Here is a 27650-nt window from a genome sequence, read left to right as displayed (position 1 = left end):
AAAATTCAAATATGAAAGAGTATTTATAAAAAATGAATTTATCTATATGTAATAATTCGTAAATAATTCGTAATTCGTAGATGCATTATGAACTTTAATGCTCAAATGTTTTGATGTTCAAGGTTACTTGATTTGGCATACCACAGAATCTGGTATTTCCATCACCAAACTGAAGTAATTGGGGAATCCCAGCTATTTGTCGTGCTGCATTTTTTTCTCGTAACCAGTTCGGTAACCGCAATATTATACTCACAATTATTTTTTGTTCACTAATATTGGATCGTATAACTCAAGAATATTTTTATGTTACATTACAAAAAATATCATATTTTATAATAATAAATAATAATAATAATTAATTATTATAATTATTATAATAATTTCGATTATTAAATTTTTAATTTTATTTTACTTACTTACAGTCGAAAGACTATTAAGATGATTAATAGAATCCCCTCTCTTCCAAGATCCAAATATATCTCAGAACCTGTGCACTTCACAGACCAAACTCCCCCAAAAAGGAATAAGTCTATAGGCTTCTGAGAATGCCTAGACCATTACACATTATAAACTCAAAATAACCAACAGCCGGTTCTTGCTCCACATTTTTACGAATGCTTTGTCTTTCTTTACTTTTTTCGTAAATTTGCACTTATTTCTCGATAAATTAAATCGAATTAATAAATATTAATTCTAATAAAATTTCACTATTCGTATACGTTAATATAAAAAAAGTTTTAAAATTTATGATGAATTTTTTAAAGTCTTTTATTACTAAAAGAATAATTACGGACGTCTTATAACAACACTAATGTTGTCGTATTATTACTGTTGATACTATAAAACGATATGTCTACAATATTAATAAAACTTGACTATGTACAATCAGGAGAGGGAAAACGAATGAAATTAATAAATTTACAATAAAATATCGTAATTCTGGTGTAGTAATACCCGAGTAAATTATTTATACAATCCTTGATAAATATTCCTATTCATAAGTGTTATTTCTGTTTCTTAATTTACTTAATATAAATATATATATGTACACTGTAAAACAAATAATAAAATTATAAATGTTTTGTTATATACTACTTTTTCTACTTCTTTTTATCAGATTTCTCTCATCATAATACACTTTCAAACATATTAATATCATTGATACATTCTCATATCATTCAACAAAAATATTTTATATTTTCCTCTATATTTACAGTCTCCTAAGCGTAAATGTGAATTCTTTGTATTTAATTTTCACAATAATCGTATCATTATTATTTTTCGTATTAACGAAGCATTGACGTTGCTTCTCACAGAAAAGATATATTTATCTCTTCGTTCGTCTCTCGTTTTATCGTATAATTTTTCGTTTTTTTTTTTTCTTTTTTCGTTTTTATGATACATTTTACATTCATGTTACTAATTAATTTTAACTAAATAAAACATATTCGATTTATTATGATTAATATTTGAACTCGACGGAGTGCGAATTATTTTCGTCTATCCTACATACCGGTATCGTAATGCGTAGCCAGAAATGAGGCTATTCAATATGTCCATAATAATCGAAAGATATAAATACTCGTACAACGGACAAAGCTAAAATGCTAGTCAAATGATTAATAGCCGCGTTTATGTTGATATCGTTTACATTTTGTTTAAGGTAAATTGTTAGCAGAACTTTCGTCTTCGTCAGTGGTATCTGAATCTGATTCAGAAAGTGGTTCCGGTGTTGCACCCAATCTTACTAATTCCCTTGCAAGTTTATTATCATAGAGCAGGGCTGTCTGATATGCGGTTTTCCCAGCATAATTTGGTGTATCTAAACAAGGCCTACATTCTTGAAGGAGGAACGCGATCACTGACCGACAATTACGTTCTATAGCGAGATGAAGAGCCGTTTGTCCTGCTAATCCTTCTCTGGCGTCTAGATCCGCTCCACGACGCACCAAAAGTCGTACGAGCTCCACATGATCCGATGAAGCGGCTATATGTAAACACATTTGTCCTGAAACATAAATTCATGTCGAATGAATATTTTCGAATTTTGAAAATGTCATTATATTTGCTTAATCAGACAATTTTAATTCATCAGGATAGAAATGCCTGCTTCATAATGATGCGATGGAGTCACATGCTTTTGAAAGATATAGATAGAACTAGGAAGATGCGGTGAATCATTGTCGTCTTCTTTTGGCTGGCGTCCCGTGGTCCAAACTAGGTTCGTACCGATCAAAGTAACTGCTAAAATTAACCCTCCGTTGTTACCACTAGCAGTATGTACATTGGCGGAATGTAATTTCATTGCAGTTGAGTCTCGCAACAGAAAGATTTACAGAACTCTACCGCATAAATATTGATATTTCTATTCTTATCGAAATGTTTGTATGATACATGAAATATAATAAAAGAGAGAAAAAAATGTAATTTATATATATTTTGAAATTCCCCATACATGAGCGATATCATATCGGTAATTTGTAAATATAATCTTAAAACCCGTCTAAAAATTAAATAAATTTTGTTGCGATATTCGTGATAAAGTATATAATAGGATCGAAAACTATGAAAAGAATCTAGACTAAATCTATCCTTTATTTTATTTTTCGAAGAAAATGTTTAACAGCGAAAGTCCACTGATTTCCGCGCCATTGTGGAGTTTCCCATTCGAATCGAGTTGAACCGAGTTGTGGAGCATGAATATCACGACACACAAATAGTCGTGTAGGTATTTTTAAATATTAAAAACATCTGCTACAGGCTTTCTGTCTCATCGCACGCCTTGCGTGATGTAACGCGCGTACCCGCTCGTGCAGACGACGCGCCAAAATTCCTTCGTGTGTATTCCGAGCTTAAAATCGCAACACTCTTTTCTTCTTACTTTCTTCTTCCTATCTAATTTTTTTATCCGTAAAATTTTCTAAGTGCCAATTCATCAATCGCAAATCCTTGATATTGATATGTAATATTGAATCATACGCAAAAAATTATGTGTCTCATATTTTCTTAATATCAGCCTAATTTCAATATACATACATATACTTTTCCATTCGACTCGATAAAATAATACACGCATTTTACCAATCAATAAAATTATAAATGTTCACCGGATATAATAAAATACGATCAAGTATAGCAACAGACAGCGAATCTGTAATTAGATTGAAAATTGTTCCATAGTATAACTTAAATTATTTTCGTCATGGTCCAAAATCAGCCGTTACGCCAGCCAGCCGACGTTCTGTATATATCTATATATGATATAAGTACAGAATGGTATATAAGCATGACGTTACGTGGAAATTCCAGAACTATGTAAAAGAATGTTCAATTATTTTCGCTATATGTACAAGGTCCAATATACATAAAAAAGAAAGAAACAATATGATAAATACAAAATTTATCACCTATCAATTATGTTTAAAATTAAGAAAGTTAAGAAGTTAAGTACACGAGAAACTGATAAAAAATATAGAAATAATTTCTGATTAAATTTCTTCAAAAAACTTTGAAGTGTTTTTTATTGAAATAATTTTCCAAGATCAAGAAAATTATTATCTGAATTATATGAATATAGATATCGTTATATGGAAATGTATATATTCTTTTCAATATTTTCTAGAACTAGAAAGTAGCCAGCAATATTATTAAAAATGTCAATAACTCTATTGCATTTTGACATTATATAATTTTCGAACAAAAGAAACAGAATAACGGAACATTATTCTCGATCCTTGATGAAATCATGGGAAATCCGCGAATAATCGCGGATTACAGGATTGTTTTCTGTTCGCGCGCGCATGCAATGCCAATGACTGTTGTTTCATGCGATAAATGTTGTTAGGATTTTCCGAGTTGCTTCGTTTATCCTCTCCACACAAGCAATACCAGCCATGCGTCATGCACATTTCCTTCCTTCTTTGCAAAGTATTTTATTATATACACTTTCTATTGTCTACTAATGAGAATACTCTCTCTTTTGAATATTTTTTGTACCATCATATTTGTATCAATACTTCAATATTTACTTGAATATTTGAAGAAAGATAAGAACATTTCGCATTATTACTTATTCAAATTTTTATCAATAGAATATTAACTATCATTACTAATTATGTAATTAAAATAAAAGCAACAAAATTAACAAAAACTTATTTTGAAATGAGATAAAAAAATGAAAACAGAAACAAAGAATTATGAAATTATAAATTAATCACCTACCTTCATAATTCGGTTGTTCAAGATCTTGTGGTAAGGCAGGTATTTTTTTTCCAGGAAGAAGATAATTTCTTTCTATAGTGGTTAAAGGATCGGTAAGAGCTTTTGCAGAAGCAAGATCGCCAGTTGCACAAGCTAGGTGAAGAGCCGTGTTTCCACGAAAGTTTCTCAATGCTGGATTTGCACCTGCCAGAATTAATCCCCTAATAATCCTTGGTTGTCGTGCCAGTACAGCTAAGTGCAGGGGTGATTGACCATTATGATTCAAGATATTTAAAAGATACGAATGTGGTCTTGTAGAATTTCTTATTAAGCTGAACGTATCCTCTACAAAATCTTGCACTATGGCCATATGAAGTTGTCTAATAGAAAAATAAAAAAACAAATTTATAAATTTAATAAAAGATTTAAAAGAATTTTGAAGTTATAATGATTACAATGATTCAATTAATCAAAATTCTTCACAAAATATAAAATATGCGTAAAAGCATGGATTCACGCATAATAATATTATCATAAAAAACAGTTAAAATATTTAATAATATTTATTTTAATACTAATGACAATAATTATGACTTATTTGAAATAACACAATTAAACCTTAATTTCTTTCAATTTGTTTTCTTTGATTTTATTTATTATGTATTTTAATTTATTATGTACGCACATAATATTTTCATTGTAAAGATATATATGAAATAACATTGCTTTTTTATATTAATGTTTTAATTAATATACAAAAAAATTCTTTATATGTTAACATCCATTGGATCGACCAATATATTTGAAAATATTTTAATCATAATTTGAATTAAAATCATTTACGATGATCAAGCAATAAATAAAACATGTACCATTAATCGATATAGCAGAATTTGATCTAACCTACTTAAATGATCGTCATCCACGTGTATTTGTTTACAATAAAGATAAAAAATAACGGTTACTTTAAAAATTTTTTTTAAAAAAAGTCAAATCATAAAATTTTATTTATTAATAATAATTATTATATCGATTTAATTATGTTTAATGTGCTATATATGCTATGTATTAATCGGTATTTTTGATATCTTAAAAAGAAATTTACTTAGCAGAATGTTTACTATCTTATTTTAATATGTTAATTATATAAAAAATTTTATTTTATATAGCAAATAATATAATTACTATCTTATAATGACATAATTTAAATAAGAAAATTAATTGAAAGAAAAAATTAAATTGATACATTATTGATACAATTAAGAAATAATAATTTTGAAGGAAGGAGAGTATTCTATGAAAATTACTTACATATCACCATTATCATTTTCATCATAATAAAGTTGTTGAAATTCATTACTGATTTGTTTTTTAGTAGATTGGTGCCATTTGCGTGATAATGTTGGAGCATCGTGTTGATCAAATTTATTAATATTTACCGGAGTTAATTCAACAGTAGGTTCAACTTGAACTTTGCAACTCATGAGTTGACTCAATTTTTCGCTTAAGCCAAGATCCACGCCACTATCTGATTTCATAGGGGTAACCGGTGTGTTTACAACATTCAATTCATAGTCATATAGATCAGAACTAATTTGAAGATTTCCACTGGATAAAAATCCGGAATCGGTATGACATTGTTCTTCGCACTTTAATTGCGTATTCACTGGAACATTATTTTCCATTGGTGCTGTCCTTGACGAATTCAACATTTTCGATATCGATTTTCGATCAATGTACAAAATTCAATTTTTTCCCGCTCGTCAAAAAAAAAAAACTATGATTTTGATTTGTACATATACACAACGTATTGAGTATACGTATATTACGCTTTTTTAAAATCTTGATGCGATGCTTCTACGTAGTTTTCTGAATGAATAATTAATCGATTTTTACAATTTCGTTCGATTTTCCTTTCTCAAAACAACAGAACTTATTCGTTCTTGTTTCGTTCGTTCGCAAGCGACGCCACTGCTCCGTTTATTCGAGCAATCATTCGATTGTCGTTCGCCTCGAACAGCTGGCTTCTTTACATGTATTCGATTTTTCGTTGTCGTTGGATTCTCGTTTCGACAGTGTTTGTAAATATCGATGGCTAATTACGTCATTCTATAACTTCATTTATAAGAAAATATTTCACCTTAAATGTGAAAACTTATTTGATAGGAAAGATTATATACATATGAATTTGTATTTTTGATGAAAAAAACAAAGAAAGAAAATATAAATATATATATACATATATATATATATATACTTAATAATTGTACGAAACTCCACACAACGCGCTGTCTGAAAACGAACTAACCGTATAACGTTATGTGACCGCGAGTCTGCGAGGCACAGTAGAACCTCTGGTGAATCTTGTGCGTGTGTGTTCGTATGCTCTCAAAGGAGAAAGGTAGGGGTGGGAAAACCCATCATGGCAAAGTCAGTAGTATGGTATACATATATGTACTTATTTATACATTTTATACTCAATTTAACTTGGCATTTAGATAACAAGTTCAGAAAAAAACTGAATCAAACATATTACAAATATTTTTCATATTTATTTAATTCATATTATTTTCTAATTTTATATGAAAATATTCGATTAATTATTTCATGTAAAATTATTCTAATTACAATATAGATAGATTTTATATATATATATATATATATATATATATATATATATATATATATATATATATATATATATATAGTTCTAAATTATATATTTAATTATTTAATATTTAATATTAACATATATAATATAATAATATAGTATAGTTTACTTAAAATTATTTGCTTATATAGAATGTTAATATATAATCTATTTGATACTTATAGTTTTTATATTATAGTTTTTTTAGTATTTATATTATATAAGATATTTTTGGAATCATTGGAAGATGAAACGAACATAAAAATTAATATATGTAAAAATATCAATTGAACTTATTTATTAAGTTATATAAATATAATTAAAATTTGTATTAGACGAATTGAAATGAAAAAAGAATGAAACTATATTTTCGTCGCATTATATTGCTTTATTTCATCTAACGCAAATTTCAATTAATTTAATAAATAAATTTCAATTAACATTTTTATATTTATTTCTTTAAAATCGATTTTTTCTATCGATGTGTAGATATTCTATGAACATATTAACATTCTATATATAAATAAATATAATAAAATAATTGTCTATAAAATATTATGTTTTACTCAAATCTTTTTTTAAAAAAAGAAAAAATGATGCAAACCAAGAAAAAGAAATATTGATACAGTGATATCATTTTCTTTAAAATAAAAAAAGCAAAAAATCTTTTATAAATCAAAAATATAACATACATGTATATTATAATTTATAATATATAATATAATGTATAAAATATATTTAGATTTAATGTTTAAATTTTTGTAGGTAATATTTTTGTCTTAATATAATAATTTGTTTAATTTATTATAAATTTTATCAAATTTTGTATGTATAATCTTTACAATATATTTCATTATATATCATTTTTTAATAAAAAATTTTAATGAAACAAAATAAAATATTTTTTCTATTTTTATATTAAATATATAATTTATATACATTTATATATAAATATAAATAATATTTAAAATTTATATATTTTGTACGTTTTAAAATGCAATTCAGTTTTTTATTAAATTTTTGAATGCTTATAAATTACAAAACTATCATTAATATTATTTTTTAAAATTTATTTTTTTCACAAAAAAATCAGTATTAATATATTATTAATTTTCCAATTTTGTTTAAATTGCAAATATATGTTATAGATTACGAATATCTGTAATGTTAGAATTTAAAAGAAATAACCAAATATTATTATAATGACCAAATAATAATAAGTAATTTATATGTATGTGGACGGTAAATATCAAACGCTATAGAATATAAATTGATTTTATATACGAGCAAATGTTGCTCAAAATTGAAAATTTTTTACAATATTTTACAATATTTTTTAAAATGTGTCAAATTAACTGAAAAAGGAACAAGTATGTTTCTTTAAAAGCTATAAAAGCTTATTCTATTTAAAAATGCATTGATATTAACAATACCTCGATTAAAAATATTAATTACATTGTCAATCTATATACATTCATCGATAAGAACACATTTGTTCATTTTTACTATATCTAATTCATCAATGATACATATTATTAGACTTAAAATTTTTATAACATACATAATATGAATGTAAAGGTAGATTTTATAAATTTAAATATTAGACTATCTAATGATTCTTTCAAATAAATCTTAACAGAAAAATATATTTGAAAATTATTATTAGATGGTGAAAAATAATAAATAATTTTTAACATTTCACAATTTAGAAATGTTATACAATATATTCTATCTGAAAACTTTTTAAAGCAATTTAGGTTTATCTACATATTGCTTGCCATGATGAATTATAGTTGCAAATGTACCAGCTACCATAGCACCCCAAAATAATATATACAATAAAATTTCAGTAGTATATCTCGAAGGTAAGATTATATGAGCAACTAGCATGGATGATGCAACAAGAAGTACTAAAGGAAATGTAGCATAACGCCAATTTCTTTCCGATTCCAAAGGACATTGAATTAGCGTGCATTCGCCATCTTGTACAATATAGCGACCCAAAAATAAGTCCAATGAATCCTATTAAATAAATATAATATGATCTTATTACATATATAAAAGTGATAAATCTCTTATAAAAAAATAGTATACTTGTCTATAACCATCGGTGAAATTATTTTTATAATATCTTGTTAAAGAATTCAAACCATCTCTCATTGCACCCAATTTAGTACGCTTTCCAGTTCGAGTAAAATCTGTTTTTAATGCGCCAGTACCAGAATACTGAATACTTATTATATCTGCATTGTCAGCCCAAATCTAAAATTATATTAAAGTTTAATAAAAATTTAAAATATAAAAAAGGAACATTTTATATAAATAAAATTGTATTCCTACCCGTTTAAAATGTTCCTCAACACTAGGATGATCTTCGATCTTTCTAAGAATTTGTAACCTTGATAACACATCATTTAGAACTCTCTTTGCAATCATACTTTGAACAACATTAGTTCTATCTAAACAATCGATACAATTGGTACGAAAAACACCATCTTGCGCCGATAATAATGTTCCATCTTCTAATAATAAGAAATAACCCATTTGTTCTAATTCATGAGTTAATCGATCAAGTAACATGTTCAATCGATCCCATCTTAATCTTCTACATTCAGCATGAAAATCAAAACTTTCGTATCGAACGTTCTCATTGTTAATTCGTTGTACTACATTGTGATATGCTTTTTCTAGTGTACCTTCTGAACCCATATGATCAATCTATATTAAAATTCCAATATTAAAAATAAATTAATATTTATAAAAATTAAAAAAAAAATTCTTTTAATTTTTTTTATAAACTTACTAAATTGATTAAAATTTGTTTTCCATAATGAAATATTTGGGTTTCAAAATGTCGTGCACAGGCAGTTTGATGATCTTCATGAGTACCCAATTGAGGTTTAGGTTTATATTTTAGATTTGGTGCCTGATACCAAAATAAAGGAATAGAACCTCTTGTTTGTACAAAAGACATACGATGTCCATTGAATTCAACTAATTGTTCTGTTTCTACATAATTAGAAACATTACCAGTAGAATCTATACCACGTGAAAATAATCTTGTTCCTGCACGATGCACACTACGTCTAGATACTATACCCAAATTAAATGATGTGCTACCAGTTACAGTAATAATATTTAATGAAACAACTAAATAAACATTAAGGAAAATATAAATTTTATAAAGATATAAACTATAATATATATATTTTTTTTTCTTTTTGTTTTTATCTTTTTACAAGGATACATCCATGAATGATAGGTAGGCAAAATTTATACTGTTCAGGTCTTGATGTTAAATCTTGTAGAAGATAAGCATTCCAAACAAATCTAGAATCTGCCCTGTCATGAAGTGGCATCTATTTGATAAAAAAAAAAATGGAAAAATAAACTTCAAATAATAATAAATAAATATAATATAATTATTAAATATAAATAAAGCAAATAATGACCTGTAAAAATTCAGGATTGGTATTATGAAGTTTTTGCATTGTATGGCTAAGATCATATGTGTAACTAAAATAAAAATAAGGTGTATTTAATATAGATTTGATCATTTCTACATATATTGAATTATTTTGCACTTGTTTTTCACTAAGATGTAATGAAGATTTGGTATATGGTATAACTTCTGTTGAAACTAATTTAAAAATTTGATGACCAGCTATAGTTCCAACATCTATAGCATCTGTTATCACTATAAGATATCGGCATGCTAGCAGCCTTATAGTTCCTACAATACCCCATATTTTTCTACGGCTTGCAGTTGAGGGAATTTGACTAGCTGTACCAGCTAAAATATGAATGAAATCTTTAAAAAATTTATGTTATGTCAAAAATATCAAATAAAAATATGTTGTTAATTACCTTGTGTATAAATTTGCTGACTCACTCTATCAACTACAAGTAGCACTTTAGTTCCAATAGGTTCTACATAAAATTTTTCAGGTGTAATATATCTGAAGAAGCAATTTATTTGAAATATAATTAAAATATCAATATTTGATATATCACTTAATATGTTCAACATATTAATATTTAATTTTAAAAAAGCATACATTAAATATACTCACAAATATAATTTATCATATACATCTGGATGTAACTTCATATTGCTATAAAATGCTTTTACGTTGCGTATTATAAGAATATAAATTGATAAGAAATGAAATACAATATAAGAAAAAATATAATGTATACAATGACAATAAAAATTATAATCTGTAAATATATTCAAAGTACATTAGAATATAAGTTTAGAAGTTAACAAATTAATCGTCAAATTGTTGTCAACTTAATACTTGAATTAGCATGTTCGAAATCTGTCAAAATCGGAGTAACCTCCGTACTTATCTAATTCTCTTCTTCTATTCTTCGCGGCACGATTAGTTACTTATATAGCGCTAATACTGCATAACCATAGCAGATGAAATTTTAGAACGTCATAGTAACCAATATTTTCTATTCATATCAATGATAAATCATATCAATGAAATAATACTTTTATTTATTATGCTTTATTATAATATTCTGATTAATCTTAAAAAGATATTAAAATTTTTAAGATTTTTCCTATATATATTTTTTATAAATATTAATATGCAAAAATGATTATTTTTAATTGCCAGAATTTAGTGATTCAAAAATCATTTATATGTAAATTGAAAATTTTAGGGATTTTTGTGAATTATATGATGCCATTTTAAATTTTTATCCAATTGAATTTAATGATAAAATTATTAATTCGCGTTAAATTCAAATTATTTTTTAGTTATAAATTTATTTAAAGATTCAATTAATGATTATTATATTTATAATAATAATTCTGAAAATTAATTTTCTAATTAATCAAAATAAGATTTTTAAATAAAAAAATGGAAAAATTCATATAAAATTTTTTTATCTATAAAATGATAAATAATATACTATATCATGATATCATTAATTTTTAGATAGAATTATTCCATTAATCTGTATAGAATTTATTAAACTTTATAATATCGTTGGCATAGATGGCAGAGTAGAAAGGTGTATATTTTGATTGGATACTTTATTTAAATAAATTTTTGAATTTCATGATATTCGTAAATATTATGCAACAAAAATTTTATCTATGAAGTATATTTGACATTGAAATAAGATAAAAATAAATATTTAGATTATTCTACGTTATTCATTAAATTTAATCAAAAACAAAGTTATACGCATATGTGAAAAGAAATAGCGGTAATACAATTTGCAAATCTTTTTTTTTATAAATTTTATTAATATTAATATTTTTATTTAATAATTTTAAATTAAGCTGAATAAAAAAATTGTTTTTCATATATACATTCTTTAATTTATAAATAAAATATTATAATTTTTATCGATTAAAATACATACTAAATTAATGAAATATTTGGCCTCCAGTATAATCAACCGAATTCAAATCTATCTTCCAGACGTGTCGCTATTATTACAGCAATCATTGTAACTGACCTTAGTATCTCTGGAGAGTTCGATAAACAGTTTTTGATATTGTCATTTAAAAATCATATCATCATAAAAAAAAAAAAGCTAAAAAATGGTAAGTTTTAAGAAATACATTAATTTTATATTACAAAATTAATATAAAATATTTTAAAATTTTATTTTTTATATAAGAATTATTTAACCTATATTTGACCTTCAATATTTATTAAATGTCGATTGCTTTTTATTTATCGCATATTAATTTTTCTAATATAATATATTATTTATTTAACCACCTGTATTAATAGAATCGATAATAAAATTTAAAATAAAATAACCTCTAGAAATTTATTATTATATTATTATAATAATAATATATTATTATATTATAATTGAATTATGAATATTATAAATTAAATTTTAAATTTGTGTTTGTATGATTTATGTTTTTTTTTTAATATTTTAGAGTGAACCAATAAATGTGGTGGTTACTGGTGCTGCAGGACAAATTGCTTATTCTTTATTATATCAACTTGCTGCTGGTACAGTTTTTGGTCCAAATCAACCAATTAATCTTCGATTATTAGATATTCCAATTATGATGAAAGTATTAAATGGAGTAGTTATGGAATTGCAAGATCTAGCTCTTCCACTTTTAAGGGGTAAAAATATAAATTTATAGTTAAAAGAATAACAATATAATTAAATACATATTATAAAATGATATCAATATTCTTTGATTGAATTTTTTAACAAAATTCTATATAGAAAAAATTTTAAATCATATAGTTTCTGATGAATATACAACAGAAAACATTATGTAACATTATATATTGTTATATAATGCACTTAACTAATATTATGTATGTATGATATATTGTTATGTATGATTTGTTTTATTTATTTTTTCATTTTATAATATAAAAATATATGTGTATTTTATGATTTTAATAGTTTCATTATCATATAAATTTTTTGTTTATAGAAGTTGTTCCTACAGCTGATCCAAGTATAGCTTTCAAAGATGTAGCTGCAGCTTTTCTAGTTGGAGCAAAACCTCGAAAAGAAGGAATGGAAAGAAAAGATCTTTTAGCAGCTAATATAGAAATTTTTAAAGTTCAAGGAGAAGCTCTGGATAAATATGCTCAAAAAGATGTTAAAGTTTTAGTTGTTGGTAATCCTGCTAACACAAATGCTTTGATTTGCTCTCATTATGCACCATCCATTCCAAAACAAAATTTTACTGCTATGACAAGATTGGATCAGAATCGTGCTCAAGCAGCATTATCAGCAAAATTAAATGTTCAGGTGACTAAAATTTTATTATTATATTAAAAAAAATTTATAAAATTTTGATACAAAATTTAATAAATATAATGTATGCAAACAGGTTGATAAAGTAAAAAATGTTATTATTTGGGGCAATCACAGTTCAACTCAATATCCTGATGCTTCTCATGCTACTGTAACTCTTCAAGGTTCCACCAAGCCAGTATCTTTAGTTATAAACGATGAAAATTGGTTAAATACTACTTTTGTGGAAACAATTCAGAAACGTGGTGCAGCTGTAATAGCTGCCAGAGAGATGTCATCTGCAATGTCAGCTGCTAAAGCAGCTGGAGATCACATGAGAGATTGGTGGATTGGTACCAAACCAGGTGAATGGGTTAGTATGGGTGTACTATCTGATGGCAGTTATGGAATTCCAAAGGATATTGTGTTTTCTTTCCCAGTTACTATAGAAAATGGACAATACAAAATTGTTCAAGTAAATATCTTTTTTATATATTATTTGTTATATTTTTATATTATATTTTTGAAACAAAAAAATAATTTACATTGACTTCTTAGGGACTTTCAATCAATGACTTTGCTAGATCAAAGTTAAATATTACATCCAGTGAATTAGAAGAGGAACGTGCAGAAGCAAAAAATGTATTACATGAAAAGTGACTAAAATCAATAAATTGTGATACTAAAAGCCAACTACTTGTTCTGGCAAAATTGTAGAAAATAAAATAAAAATTATGATGATAATACATGATATGTAATATATAGACTCTAATTGTGTCTTATGAAATTTGAAATGATATTTATAAGATACAATATATTATTGATATATATATATATATATATATAAATTGATGATCATATACATGTATGATATGAAATTTAATGACATTTCTATGTATCTTTTTTAACTAATGTAGGAATTGTTAAATACATATGTTTATATTAATAAATTGTATAAAATATGTAACAAATTATGTTGAAAAACATGTTATACTTTATAACATTTTTTGTTTTATTCTTTCCCCAAGAATCAATAATAATTTATATTACAGTAATAGTAACTATTTTTCATATCGATATCATTAATCAATCTTTTCACATTTATATTATTTTCATATCTTCTTCTAAACACTATTATTACAAGTATACTGATTTCCGCCTATAATATAATTATTGAGTGAGCATTAAGTAGCATATTGTACAAAGATGCAGAGTGCTCAGCTTGCCAATTCTTCAGAATGTTCTTATCAAGATGCTTTCAAATATATGTGTATCTTCTTTTTTCGTGTGTTATTATATTTAAACACTCGCGCGTCTTTATAAACATGGTGATACGTTGATATTTAATTAAAAGAACAAACATTTGAAGCTATGAAAATTGTTTAGATACTAAAAAACATTGTTTTCATTACAATGAATAAAAACTTAGCATTTTACACAAGTAAATTTTGATTCATATCTTATGCGTTTTTATAACGCTGTATATATCTGAGAGACATTCTGATAAAGAAAATAAAACTTTCATTAAAGATGCTCCCATTTTTTTTCTTATATATAAATCACTTTCGAAGCACGACAATATTTCACAAAGAAGACAATACGAACATTCGTCTTAAAATGAGGAACTATAAAGTTTTTGTTCCACAAGGACAGCAAATATACTTGAAAACACTCGCATAAATTACATTTGTTGAGAAAATACAATTTCTATCGTATTTGGACAAAATTCATAATATAATTATGGCCAATACCTGGAACGGATAACTTATGTTATTAAATTATAAATTAATTATTTTATTGTTTGCAACATTAAATAAGTGTAGTACTGTTTTGTAGTACATTTTACAACATCAATTTAAAGATCAATTCACTATAAATAAAACTTAAACACATAACATAAAGTAGAGAAAAAATAACTTGTTATTAATTAAATTATAAATTTTCAAAATCGACAAATTTTAAACATATCAACATATATAACTTTATATGTTCAAATACTTATGATACTTGAATTCACATCAACTTCAATGAAATAATTTTGAATATATGTAAATATTTCCGTTCCAGGCTATACATTAAATTATTTTTGTAAACCGGTACTGATTCTTATTAGATAATTGTTTCAGTTTTTTTTTTTTATATAACATCAAGACCAAACTCGGCTTTTGCATATAGATTACACGATGTAATCCATGGAGCAAAGTTTGATTCGCACATTTTAAGAGCGAGTACTTCTGATTATGATATCGTAGCAGTTCCTTGCCTGAGCAGAAACGAGATTAATTTAAGTGAAATCCTCTCTCTCTAGTTGCTGCCAAGAGTCTTTCTTTAAGTATTTCTTCAGTAGGATACTCTGGTAATTTTAAATAATGAACACAGGTGTTAACAGAGGGATAACCACCTGAACCAGCATCTACTTTTCGCACAACAGTCAATCTAGGATGTAAATTACATAATCCTCCAGGAGGTAAAGCTGAACATCCAGTAGCAAATTGTAAGAAAGCTTTTCTTTCTGGACCAGTCAACGAAAGTAGAACATTGACAAATCGTTGAAAACCAGGACTGCAGTAGAAAAAAAAAATATTCTTAATAATATTCTTAGTAAATTGCGTAATATGTATAATATGTATAATATATATTTAAAATATTTTTACCTTTCTCTTGTATAGCCTAGTTTTGGCTCAGTATAGTTCAGTAAATCCTCTCTGGTCCATTGTGGATTTTGTTCTCCACAAAGCATAGCTCTTATTTCTTCGGGACTGAAAGCATGAAGTTTTTCCATTGGGAAGACTTTTGAAAAACCAGATTTAAACGATTCTAGTTGCCTTGAGATTCCTCGATCAAGACAATAATTAATTGTCATCTCGGCATATTCTCTTGCATTTTCCATAATAACTGAAATTTCTGCACCACCATCTACTAATTCTATTTGATCATACGCAAAGATTTTGGAACTTGGAGAATATGTCATCGTCAAAGTTAAATCTTCAATAGGCACTGACATTCCGGATGGATGAGTAATATTTAATGACATTTCTTCGTCAAGAGAATTACGACCATCGGAAAGTGTTCTATCACGTTTGGCAATTGCCGTTTGTATTTCTTTTAAAAATTCACCTCTCACTGGATCAACAAGTACTAGATCTTCAATATCCAATAATCCAGAATACCAAGATGGTGGTTCTAATGAAGAATATGCTGTATCTGCTTCACCTTCTTCTGATATAAAGCTACTCGACATACTTGAAGACATACTTTCTTGATTTACTCCACTAAGACCAATTTTTTCATTTACATTATTTGTGATATCTCCATGACACATTAATTTTAAGAAAGGACGGGATAATGGTAAGTCTACTAATCTATTATCTTGCAAAACTTTTGCCAAGAATACACCTAAGAACCAGAAATATCGAACAGCACGATCACAAGCCATAGAATCTTGTGGTAAAGGAGCTGGAAATAGTCCGCTTGGTCGTGTTACATAATATCCTGGAGGTCGAATCTGATCTCCAGATATTCGAGATTGATCTGTGTCAGATGATTCTTCATCATCACATAACCACAAACCTAAGTCTTTACGCTGTAATTCAGCAGCAACTAATGCAAAGAATTCTAATGTTGGTCCAAGACCAGTTCCTTCTTCACCTACAAATTCTACTTCTAATATACTCTTTCGACTTGCATGTACCTATAATATGAAATAAAATTTCATTTTTTTCACTCTTTTTCTTCTTTTAAAGATAAATAATATCATAGTGTACACATTAAATTTAATTAATTATCTATTTACCTTCATTACTTGTTCTGCCCAGTCTAATAATTTCTCTCCCCTAGGTACACTAACTCGTTCATGTTTAAGCCTGCCAACGCGGAATTCATGAATATCATCACGTCGTGGACTTAAACCAGGTGCCCTTTGTCTTTCAAGAATAGCATCTCTTTGAGTTTGAAGCCATACGATAGACCGCGAAGCTCCAAAGGCAGTACAACTAAAGTACAATCGTCTAGTTTCAAATGGTAATAAAAATGGACAACTTCTAGCCAATTCTTCACACCAATTCGGCAAAGCGCCAGCAGCTAATGCTAAAGGATCTTGAATTTGTTGCACTATTTTATTTGTGATTTTCTTTGAAGTGAAGTCATCTGGATGAACCCAACATGATTCTTCACATTCTTCGTAATCAACATGTTTACCGTCATCACGAGTAGTACTTAATACATAAACATGTCTCAATAATTGTAATACGTCTTCTACACTGCACACTGAAGAATTTTGAGCTGTATTACGAGAATATAATGTTACAACTGGTGTTGCTCTTCCAGATGATTCTTCATCTTTTGCTTCTTTATATATTATGCTATAAAAAAAATACAATGTGTGTATAATTATAAATATTATAATTGTAAAAATTTAATTTTTTCTTATTAATATATACTAAGAAATAAATATATTACGTGTAAGTTGGTTCCCATATTCTTCTTAGTTTTTCTTGTCGACTACCTAATTCTGTTAATTGCATCAATTCTTGTACTTGTTGAAAAATACTGGCATGTGGTTCTGTAAGTGGTAATTCAACATCTGGTACTCCAGGCAGTCCTGGTCCCTTTAGTGTTAAACAAAGCCTTGGCATTGATAATGAACCTGAACGTGTATTTAACTGAGTTTCGCTACCAGGAGGAGGAATTTCCAGATCTGTTGTCTATAAAATATTTCGTAATATTAGTAATAATAATAATAATATAACAATTATTTAAAGTTCTTAATATCTTTATTTTTATTATTATTTACTTGATTAATATTAGTTCGCCCAGGTCGTGGATCAAAAGCAGGAATCAGAGCAGAAAATTGACGTTTTAAAACGAACTCATCATCCCACGCACGTCTTTTACTGTTTTGAGGAGTTTCTTCTTCCACAAATGCTGCGAGAAGATTGCGACTTACCATAACATCTTCATAATCACCATCACAACCATCTCCTTCTTCTTCATTTTCTTCGTCATCTTCCTATAAAATAAAGAACGCAAAAAATGTATATAAAAATATTTATTCTTTAGAAAAAATTCTTTTCTTTGACGTACTTCTTGATCATTTTCATCATTATCTTCTTCTTCTTCAAGAACACCATCTTCATCATCTTCTAATTCAGTTAAAAGAGTTGGTCCACCTGTTGTTCTACCTCCACTTGCACTAGAACTTGCGATACCTCCACAAGATTCCAAAAAATCTTCAAGACTAACCTGCAGCCATAACTGCTTATTACATTATATAGAATCAGATATTTCACTTTAGATTTTGTATTCATAGTATAAAATAAATGTTATTTTGATAATAAAAACAATATTTTCAAAGATAGTGAGTTTTACCTGTTCACTATCACTACTTGTACTAGTTAATGACATTGTAAGTGCTTGTCCTAGGCCAGGTCCAGTCGTTGTCGTAACTCCACTGCCAGCTACTTGACCACTGCTAGTCAAACTTGGATAACTTTGAGCAGTACTGAGTAATCCTCCAGGAAAATTAGGACTTAAAGCAAGTCGAACTAAACTTGATACAGAATTAGGTCCACGTGAATTTGAACCAGTATTAGAATTGGAAGCAATATGTTGTCCACCTGTAGGTCCTGAAAAAATTTTCTTTAATAATTTATATTAATTTATTAATAAATATATAAATTTAAACTTATAATTGACTACTAAAAATAAATCGTTTTTATTAAAATTAAATTATTAATATACAAAACTGTTAAGCAACCATACAGACTAACAAACACTAACCCAATGTTCGTCTTCGCGCCATTGCAGTAAAGGTTTCCAATAAACCAGTTGCAGTTGTTGGTTCCAAAGTATTGTTAGCATCAGAACAAGCAAGATTGGGAACAGATACAGACATAGGATTGGTAACAACAACAGGACAACCACCTGCTGTATTTTGTGTAGATGAGCTAGCTTCTTTGTCCCGACTACATTCTTTGGCAGCTAGTTTAGAGGAAACACACTTAGCTTTTACAGAAGTGTTTATGTAAAGAACATTTTTTATCAGTAACAAAAATTTAAATATAAAATATGTTCAATTTTCAGTATTAAACATTAAAATCTTTTAGAAATTTTTTTTTTTAAAATACTAATTGTATTATATTTATAATTACATGTATTAAAAAAAAGAGAGATGGCGCACATAAACAGGATTGTATATGATAATTAATTATTATTATCATACCATCAGTAATTCCTGAGTGATGCCTCTGAACAGATTTAATCCTTAATGAATTTTCTTCTAATTCACCTGACACATTAATTCTAACAGGCACTAAACTAAGTAATTCTCCACTCAAAAAACTATTTGTATTATTTCGTAATCTGTCGGCTCCTTCTCTGACACGATCTAATACTTCAGTAGCTTCAAGACTCAATAAACCTGATCCTGGCTGTAAAAGTATTTTAAATTTAAAAACACTATAAATCTTGTACATACAATAATTACTTTGATAAATATGCAAATATCACACCTTATTTCCTCGCACTGTTGCAAAAAATGATTTTGAACTACTAGATGCACGATTGCTGTTACTATTGGCAGGACAATCAGTGTTAAGGGCAAGACTCTCAACAATTGTTGCCAGATCACTTGTCACAGTAGTGTCGGGCCTAGGATGTAATACAACAGACAATTCGCTCGTTGAATTTGCCCCGCCTTCACCGGTTACAGCAACAACCGCTTCAGCACGAGCAACGGATAACACATTTTCTGCTATCGATTCAACGGCTTGCTATTTATCATAAATACAAAATTAACACTAACGATTTCCTACTCTAATTAATAATAACAAATCATAATGCTTTATACAAAATATAATCAGAACACGCACATAATTATATAAATAAATATCATATATAAGACAATAAATATTTAAAATTATACCTTAACTGCTAAATTATCTGCACTTGCTGCTTGATCTGTTGAAGCTACTGATCCACGCATTACAGTATCAGTACAATCTGGTAAACTAGGTGTACTGCTAGATTTTCGTCCAGTCAAAACTCCGCCACCACTTTTATTTTTTGTTCCATTATCTGTATCAAGGCCAGTACCAACTAATCTTAGATCATATTTTCCTTCTGCACCCATTCTATAAGAATTGGAACCACCATGATCCCATGTTACATCTATCCAACCATTATGTAATTCTCCTGTTACTGTGCCTTCACCTGATATAAGAAAAAAGATCTTTTAATCTAAGAAAAAGTATATTTGAATTTATTTTGTTTTACTATAAATATACCTGGAGGAACACCATCTTGATCTCTCCATTTCCAATCTAAACCTCTAGCTACCCTGGCACCAGCAACTAAATGACGAAGGACTTGAGCTTTAATTAACCTTCGTTGTTTTCGAACTCCAGCTTCAGCTTCTCTAGCTGCTCGTCCCAAATCCTCGCAAACTCCGGTAACTTCTCCATAAACTTCAAACCCAGACACAGACAAATAATGCGTTTGACCAGAAGCATTCTTTCCAATTTGTTGTAATCGTAAATGACGCCATCCCTGTGTCTCATCAGTCGGTGGTTCTAACGTCCAAGTAGCTGTGCTACCAGGCTCATTCAATGATGAATCATCTACATGAGCATATAATGTTGTCCAAATTATACCATCTTTTGATGCTTGAAACATCCAATTCCGTAAGGCACTCCTACCATAGCCTCTTGCATGTCTTAATGTGTATGCGCTCGGAATAATCCAAACTCCTAAATCAATTGAAAACCACGCACGTCTATCATCATTTGTATGACAATTTAATGCCGACGGATCACGACTTAAGATATCTTCGAGATGACCATATGGAAGATTTCTTCCATTACTCGATGTAATAACAACTAAACCATATTGACCAGGATTAACCCATTCAGTACATGTTTTTGCATTTGTACCGATCCAATACAACAATCCATTTTCATCAAAATCATACTGATATTTGAAAGTAATTTTATTTCTATCCTTCAGTTTTTTAACAAATGTAAATGTTGACCTATCATGGTCATGCCATTGTTTTGCTACCATTTTTAATAAATGATTTTCTAATTGTTGTATAGTACTTAATGGTTCCATCTTTAAACTTCGGCCAGACCTATCAATTAGAGAACTTTCACCAGCTGCTTTTTCCAAACGAAATCGTAATCTTCTTGTTAAAATTTGTAAACCATAACCTGAACCTGGTGTATCATATAAATAAACAGGTAATTTTTCAATAGATTCTAAAACTGAAACTAATTTATGGACTAGAATTTTAGCAGAATTATGCTCTTTATTAGCGTCTTTCGAATGAAAACAGTTTTTAAATACTGCTATTCTTTGCATTCTAAGTTTTGTTGCTCGTAATGTAGGTGGTTGTGGTCCTGGTGGAGCTGCTAATAATGAAAGTAAGGTTTGTACAAGCCCGCTCGAATGAAGTTCATACGCAGATACCCTTCCTTCCTCGTTTAATAAATCTTTAAGTTCTTCTAATGCACTTTGTAAAATATTACGCCATTCTCGATTTCCTGATTGTTGTTTCTGACAAGCTTTTTCTATTTGACTAACAATTGTTCCTAGTTTAGCGACTACTCCACGTGGTTGAGCCTGGGCAGCTTTAAAATAACATTCATAAATATCTTGAGCTTGTATTTTAACTTTTTGTTTGATAGCTTCAATTTTAGATCTTAATCTTTTTCCTCTTTTACCAGCCCAACCTGCTGCAAATTCTGGACCTAAAAATAACCCATAAATATTTATTTTTTATAATAAATTAATTAAAGAAATATGAATTAAAAATATATACTTACCCAAACTTGTTTCTGCTGTAAAGGAATGCTTGGTACCTCGATTTGATTCAAAAATAAATCCTGGTAAATCTTCTCGTAAAATTGTTGCTTGCTGTTGACCATCACTATTATGTATACACAATTCACTTTCTTTTCTACTAGATAATGCCCAATTTCCTACAACTAGACGGGTGGTACCAGGACGTGAAAGTACAGGTTGACTTACAGAATTTGGTTTTACTTGGCTTCTCGCTCTTTGTAATTTTTCCAAGAATTCACCCCGGTTTTCTGTAAAATATACGTTCTAGTAATCAATACAATTAATAAAATTATAAGTGGTGTGAAAATTTTTAATGAACCGATGTTGTTGCATTAGATCATGCAAAAATAAGGAATCTCCATGCGATTGATGGCGTATACTGAAGGGTAGGATAGCATGCACAACTAGGAAAGTTGAACATGTGGGTACCTACCTTCAGTAGTAAGCGACTCTGTGTTCCTCCCTTTTCCTGTAGGCAGTTAGTAAAACCAGTTATTTACTAAACTATACCCCTCGCGGAAGTTAATCACAAATGAAAAAGATATAACATAAAAAAGTGATTTGAGCAGAGTCAATTTATCTGTCGCGAAGGGTGTGTAAAGGTGAAAAGAACACTTTAACAAGATAGTGGTAAGATGGACGAAACATAGGTGATGAATTTTGTGTCGACATTGAATAAAAAAAAAAAATGTACCTGACGTATCAGTTCCGCCTTCTGGACTACCGCTGGAATACATTGTTGCTAATTTTCCATCAAGTATAAATCGGAACCATCCATTGCTTCCATTTGACAATTCTAAAGCAGCTGCATCAGACCATACATATAAACAATCACGTCCTCTACAAATACACCAATCTCTCCAATGATAAGCTCTTCCAATTAAAAGTTCTCTTGCATCTTCAATTCTTTGCTCTTCAGATTGATTTGATTCTGCTTCTGGTTCTGGAGCAGCATCTTGTGGTCCAGCCAATGCAGCAACTTTTGAAAATACTCCCAAACGAGCAAAATGTTCTAGAAATTCATCTTTGCCTTTTATCATCAAATCTTGTATCATTTGCAAAACCACTAAGTGTCCATCCTCATCCTCCTATTAAGATTAAAATAAAAATGTTTTAAATACAATTTTTTTTACTTTAAATATCATTAAAAATCCACTTAAATTAAACAAATATTTTTGATCTTTTTTTCTTAACTTAATATAAAATAAAATAAGTACTACACAAATTGTTTTATATAACATATCTAGAATTTTTTCATTCAATCATACTTTATATGGCACGAATATAACAGCACAAATCTATGTATGAGCAAAATGATTACGCGATTCATTGAAATCACAAGCAAATGCCCATTAATCCCATCAGCAGGCAGACAGTCAATAGAAGTGGACAACCAGCTTTGTATCTAATCTATCATGATTAACACCTGTTTAGAGCAATTACACTGGCCATTCACTGAAAAATGTATGTGTCCTTTGCTGTTATTATTTAATAAATTTATATAATTTTCTTCTTATTTCATATTCTATGCAAAAAAATAAATTGCACATTGATTTCACATATTAATGCATATAATTCATTCAGAGATCACCACGCCATATTATATAAATAACATTTTGATATTGATATATGATATAAAAAAAATTTATCAGCAAAGGAATATAAAACATGCGCATATTTATTAAATTTCACCCTTTATACGAATTGTGTCATAAATACATATTATGTTAATAGTAAATGAAATCTTTGCATAATTATTAATGAGATCAGTAAAAAGATAGTAGGATTTACGAATAGCATGTAGGGGACACAAAGGACGTTTCAACTAGAGACTGGCAAATATACAACAGACGTTACCGTCTTATCAACAATGTAGTTCAGGGAACTGGAAGACTTGCGTGATGCGAGACAACGCAATTTTGGGCCAATTATCGGCTTGAAAGGCGGAGGTGGTGGTGATGGTGCTTTTATCTCAAGCTCCTGTGAACAATCTTAACTAAATCACTAGCATTGTCTGTCTGGCTGCCTGTCTGCCTGCATGAATACTAAAGATTTTAAAATATTAATTAACTTTATAATACTAATTTATATTTATTTGACAGGATCTAAAAAATTTAGATAAACTAAGAAAAAAAGATAAATTTATATAAAAAATATTATAAGTTTACCTCATTATCCAATACATTGGCAATTACTTCTACAAGCATAGCACCACAGTTTCCCATTCTATCAGAACCACATGTTTCAATAAGTAATTCTGGTTGAATATAATGCACCATTTTTCTGATTAAACTTAAACTGGCTTTCCTAACACTTAGCAACATAGATGATTGAAATGTTGCACAAAATACTGGCAATAACCTTTTTAAATATACTGGAGCCATTTCTGGATCACCTTTTGGTTCTGTAAATTCTGCTTCTGTTTCTGGTTTTCTATGTTCTTGATTTGGTAACATCCATTCTCCAGGAGATTGTAATATAGCGGCAACTTCTCTATGTCCTTCATCTACACGTTCTCTAGCTTTATCTAATGGTGTTTTTCCATCTTCATCTCGTAAATCAGGATTTGCCCCATGCCTAAGTAATACTTTAGCAATAGCCGGCCTTCCGAAACAAGCAGCATAATGTAGACTAGATGATCTTTGACCTTTATTAACATCTGCTCCTCTATCACATAAAAATTCAACCATCTCTTGAGTTCCGAATGCGGATGCCCAATTAAGTAATGTTTGTCCTACATCATCCATGAAATTAACTCCAATGCCTCCAGAATCTATGGCTTCTATTAATGCATCTGTATCTTTTGACCGAATACAATCTATCAATTGTCTGTGAGATTTTTCTCCAGCACTTTCCGGTCGTCTGAATCGTGGTAACACAGGTCCTGATGGACCTCCACTTGTATTACGGCCTAATGCTGATCTTCCTTCGAAAAGTAAAACTAATAATAAATCAACTAATCTCATGGAATCAAGAGCACATCGTTCATCTCCTTTTAAAGCTTTTTCAATCGCATCTGGTAGTTCAGAACGTAAAAGGTCATGAGTTATAGATGGTGATCCCCTGCAAAGTGTTGATAGAAGACTAATTATAGTAGAAACAGATGCACAAGAATTCGCTTCAGGAGTAGGAAGTGTTGAAGCTGTACTAGAAGGTGGAGGTGTTTTTGGATTTCCAGAAGTAGTTGCTATTGATGTACCAGGCCCTGCTGCATTTGATAACCTATGAATGAATACAATATTAAAAATTATAATATATTTAATCGATATATAGATATCTATACAAGATTTATCATAAAGAGATACCTATACAAGAGTTCAGAAACTAATCCATTAGAAGCTAATGGAGCAGGATCTGTATTTCTTCTTGAAAATCTGTCAGCTAATGATGCAAAACAACGAAGTGCTCCATCAGCAACATGTGCATCTTCATGCCTAAGTAATGTTGATAAAGCTTCAACACAATCTGGTAAAGATTTATCTTGAGGTTCCACTTTTCCGCATAAACGAGTAACCACAGCCATTGCTGAATGCAGTGTATCTCTATGAACAAGAACTCCATGTTCTCGAATAAAACATAAAGCACATGGAAGGCCACCAGCTTCGAGTACAGCACCAGCTTCCCTTGCACAAACAAGTTCAAGTGCCTACAATAACAATATATCTGTCACATGCCTTATAATATTATATTTAACAACAATAAATTAATATAATACCTTTATGCATTGTTCAGCTAGATCTCTACTAGTTCTGGAACCTAATCCAGCTCCAGATAAACGACTGCAAATAGCTTTCACAGCACCTTCCATGGCTATTACTCTGCGTATACATTCTGGAGATAGGTCAAAGTAATATGTAATGGCCCGAGCTGTCACTTCTAAAACACTATCTGGTGCAAGTTCATCCAAAAAAATTCTACATAATGCAGGAAGAAATGTGCGTGGGGGACAGCTAAAATAATAATATTTTTTATTATATTCAATTAAAATAACAAATAAAAAATATCATTAATATATATATGTATAATATACCATTCAAAACAACGATCAACATTATCAGACATGAGTAGTAACATGCATAATTGCTCTAAAGCAATTAACTGCATGTCTCTTTCATCTCCTTGGCCCATACTCAGCCATTCCAATAAAGTTTCAGGATCAACATCAGCCATCTTAACATATATTATAAAAGAAAATGATGAATACTATATGAAAAATGTAAATCTGAATATTAAGTAAGTAAAAATAAATTTTAAGTACTAAGTAATTTTAGTACTAAATAAATAAAAATAAACAAATATTCTTAATATATGCATTTATAAATTTCTTTGTTGTGTAACTTACCTTGTAGTTTTATAGCACCAATTAAATGTATTTTAAACTGACAATCTGAAAACAAACCAAAAATAAATTAAAATGTAAGTATCAATTATTATTCTATTTAAAAATAAATATTAATAAATGTCAGTGGAAAATGCCTAAACTATACTATATTTAATTTACAAAAGAACAATAAGAAATACAAAGAAATGAAAATAAATGTATAAAACTTCTTATGATATATCTATATTAAGAATTACATTGACAGCATTCTCCCTCCTTAGTTTCTTCATAGATAATGAAACAAATTCTAGAAAAATTTGAATACATAAATACATACATAAATCATTGTAAATTAATTAAAGAAATTACGAATATATAATAAATAAATAAAAACACGTGACCATAAATTCACTATCGTAAAATTATGTTTGTCGTTGAAGTACAAAGAAAGGTGAAAAAAGTTTGTCATGACGACGGCTGTAAGCGTGACACTATCTTAATAACACTATGTAACCTTCAGGAAATTCAGAAGAACAATCTCTGTGCAGGTGCACATCATGAATTCAATATGCATAAGAAATAATTATCTATAGTTTGGTAGATACGACCTGCTTACATAGAGAAACGTACCGTTGTGCACAGTATTCCATTATTCGGAAGGGGTCAGGTCGCCATCCTTCCAAAGACGTGTCGTTTTCCACTGCGAAAAACAACGTAACAATATCGTCGCGCTTGGTCCGTCAGCGACACGAAAAATTTATCGGACCAACGGACCAATAAAGCACTCCTCCGCACAAAAAGATCTCACTTTACCCTAGTGTCGTAGTATATATTTCGCCATTTACGCGACGTTCAGTATAGTTAGGTATCACAATTCACAATTCTCCAAAAGTC

At 28.7% G+C, this 27650-nt stretch overlaps 4 protein-coding genes and 2 long non-coding RNA genes across 15 annotated transcripts in view; 3 read left to right on the top strand and 3 right to left on the bottom strand.

Moving 5' to 3' along the window:
• Window positions 1-1089, top strand: part of LOC147658234 (uncharacterized) — a 3895-nt gene extending 2806 nt beyond the window's left edge. The window contains exon 2 of the long non-coding RNA XR_015290790.1: window positions 123-1089. This is a non-coding gene — a long non-coding RNA (uncharacterized LOC147658234). The remainder of the gene's footprint in view (window positions 1-122) is intronic.
• LOC100864758 (NF-kappa-B inhibitor cactus) lies at window positions 751-6590 on the bottom strand. The gene is made up of 3 exons (XM_003694590.4): window positions 5512-6590; window positions 4222-4580; window positions 751-2008 (listed from the first exon to the last, which is right to left on the bottom strand). Exons 1-3 carry the CDS (start codon window positions 5910-5912, stop codon window positions 1659-1661), a joined length of 1110 nt encoding a protein of 369 aa, XP_003694638.1. The 5' UTR covers window positions 5913-6590; the 3' UTR covers window positions 751-1658.
• Window positions 2096-2427, top strand: LOC147658233 (uncharacterized). The gene is made up of 2 exons (XR_015290791.1): window positions 2096-2221; window positions 2311-2427. It is a non-coding gene; the product is annotated as an uncharacterized LOC147658233 (long non-coding RNA).
• Window positions 6546-14600, top strand: Mdh1 (malate dehydrogenase 1). Of its 3 annotated transcripts, none has more exons than XM_086903526.1 (6): window positions 6546-6601; window positions 12295-12419; window positions 12771-12966; window positions 13290-13612; window positions 13695-14072; window positions 14156-14600. In XM_086903526.1, exons 2-6 carry the CDS (start codon window positions 12417-12419, stop codon window positions 14255-14257), a joined length of 1002 nt encoding a protein of 333 aa, XP_086759652.1. In that variant the 5' UTR covers window positions 6546-6601; window positions 12295-12416; the 3' UTR covers window positions 14258-14600. The 3 variants fall into 3 exon arrangements, with proteins under 3 accessions (XP_086759652.1, XP_086759653.1, XP_003694643.3); XM_086903527.1 differs by lacking the exon at window positions 6546-6601 and adding an exon at window positions 11794-11878; XM_003694595.4 differs by lacking the exon at window positions 6546-6601 and adding an exon at window positions 11801-12076.
• Sac1 (phosphatidylinositol-3-phosphatase SAC1) lies at window positions 8110-11509 on the bottom strand. Its single transcript, XM_003694593.4, has 8 exons — window positions 10924-11509; window positions 10718-10809; window positions 10303-10643; window positions 10098-10209; window positions 9654-10000; window positions 9191-9568; window positions 8945-9112; window positions 8110-8872 (listed from the first exon to the last, which is right to left on the bottom strand). The coding sequence occupies exons 1-8, from the start codon at window positions 10959-10961 to the stop codon at window positions 8594-8596; spliced, it is 1755 nt and encodes a 584-aa protein (XP_003694641.1). The 5' UTR covers window positions 10962-11509; the 3' UTR covers window positions 8110-8593.
• Ufd4 (ubiquitin fusion-degradation 4-like) lies at window positions 14589-27650 on the bottom strand. Of its 8 annotated transcripts, XM_031917167.2 has the most exons (22): window positions 27387-27650; window positions 26778-26822; window positions 26466-26605; window positions 26151-26385; window positions 25741-26081; window positions 24604-25657; window positions 24293-24415; window positions 23130-23523; window positions 22869-22904; window positions 22417-22683; window positions 20881-22341; window positions 20520-20806; window positions 20107-20367; window positions 19818-20025; window positions 19376-19576; window positions 18965-19221; window positions 18680-18850; window positions 18390-18605; window positions 18056-18300; window positions 17391-17958; window positions 16252-17288; window positions 14589-16159 (listed from the first exon to the last, which is right to left on the bottom strand). In XM_031917167.2, the coding sequence occupies exons 3-22, from the start codon at window positions 26603-26605 to the stop codon at window positions 15877-15879; spliced, it is 7785 nt and encodes a 2594-aa protein (XP_031773027.2). In that variant the 5' UTR covers window positions 26778-26822; window positions 27387-27650; the 3' UTR covers window positions 14589-15876. The 8 variants fall into 8 exon arrangements, with proteins under 8 accessions (XP_031773027.2, XP_086759644.1, XP_086759646.1 ...); XM_086903518.1 differs by lacking the exon at window positions 24293-24415; XM_086903520.1 differs by lacking the exon at window positions 24293-24415 and having other exon boundaries at window positions 18680-18838.

This window comes from Apis florea, unplaced genomic scaffold (genome assembly GCF_048593485.1).
Source record: "Apis florea isolate Af1SG1 unplaced genomic scaffold, ASM4859348v1 contig_2293_pilon, whole genome shotgun sequence".
Classification (NCBI taxonomy): domain Eukaryota; kingdom Metazoa; phylum Arthropoda; class Insecta; order Hymenoptera; family Apidae; genus Apis; species Apis florea.
Note: the sequence above shows the minus strand (reverse complement) of the source record. Positions and strands in the feature narration are given on the sequence as shown.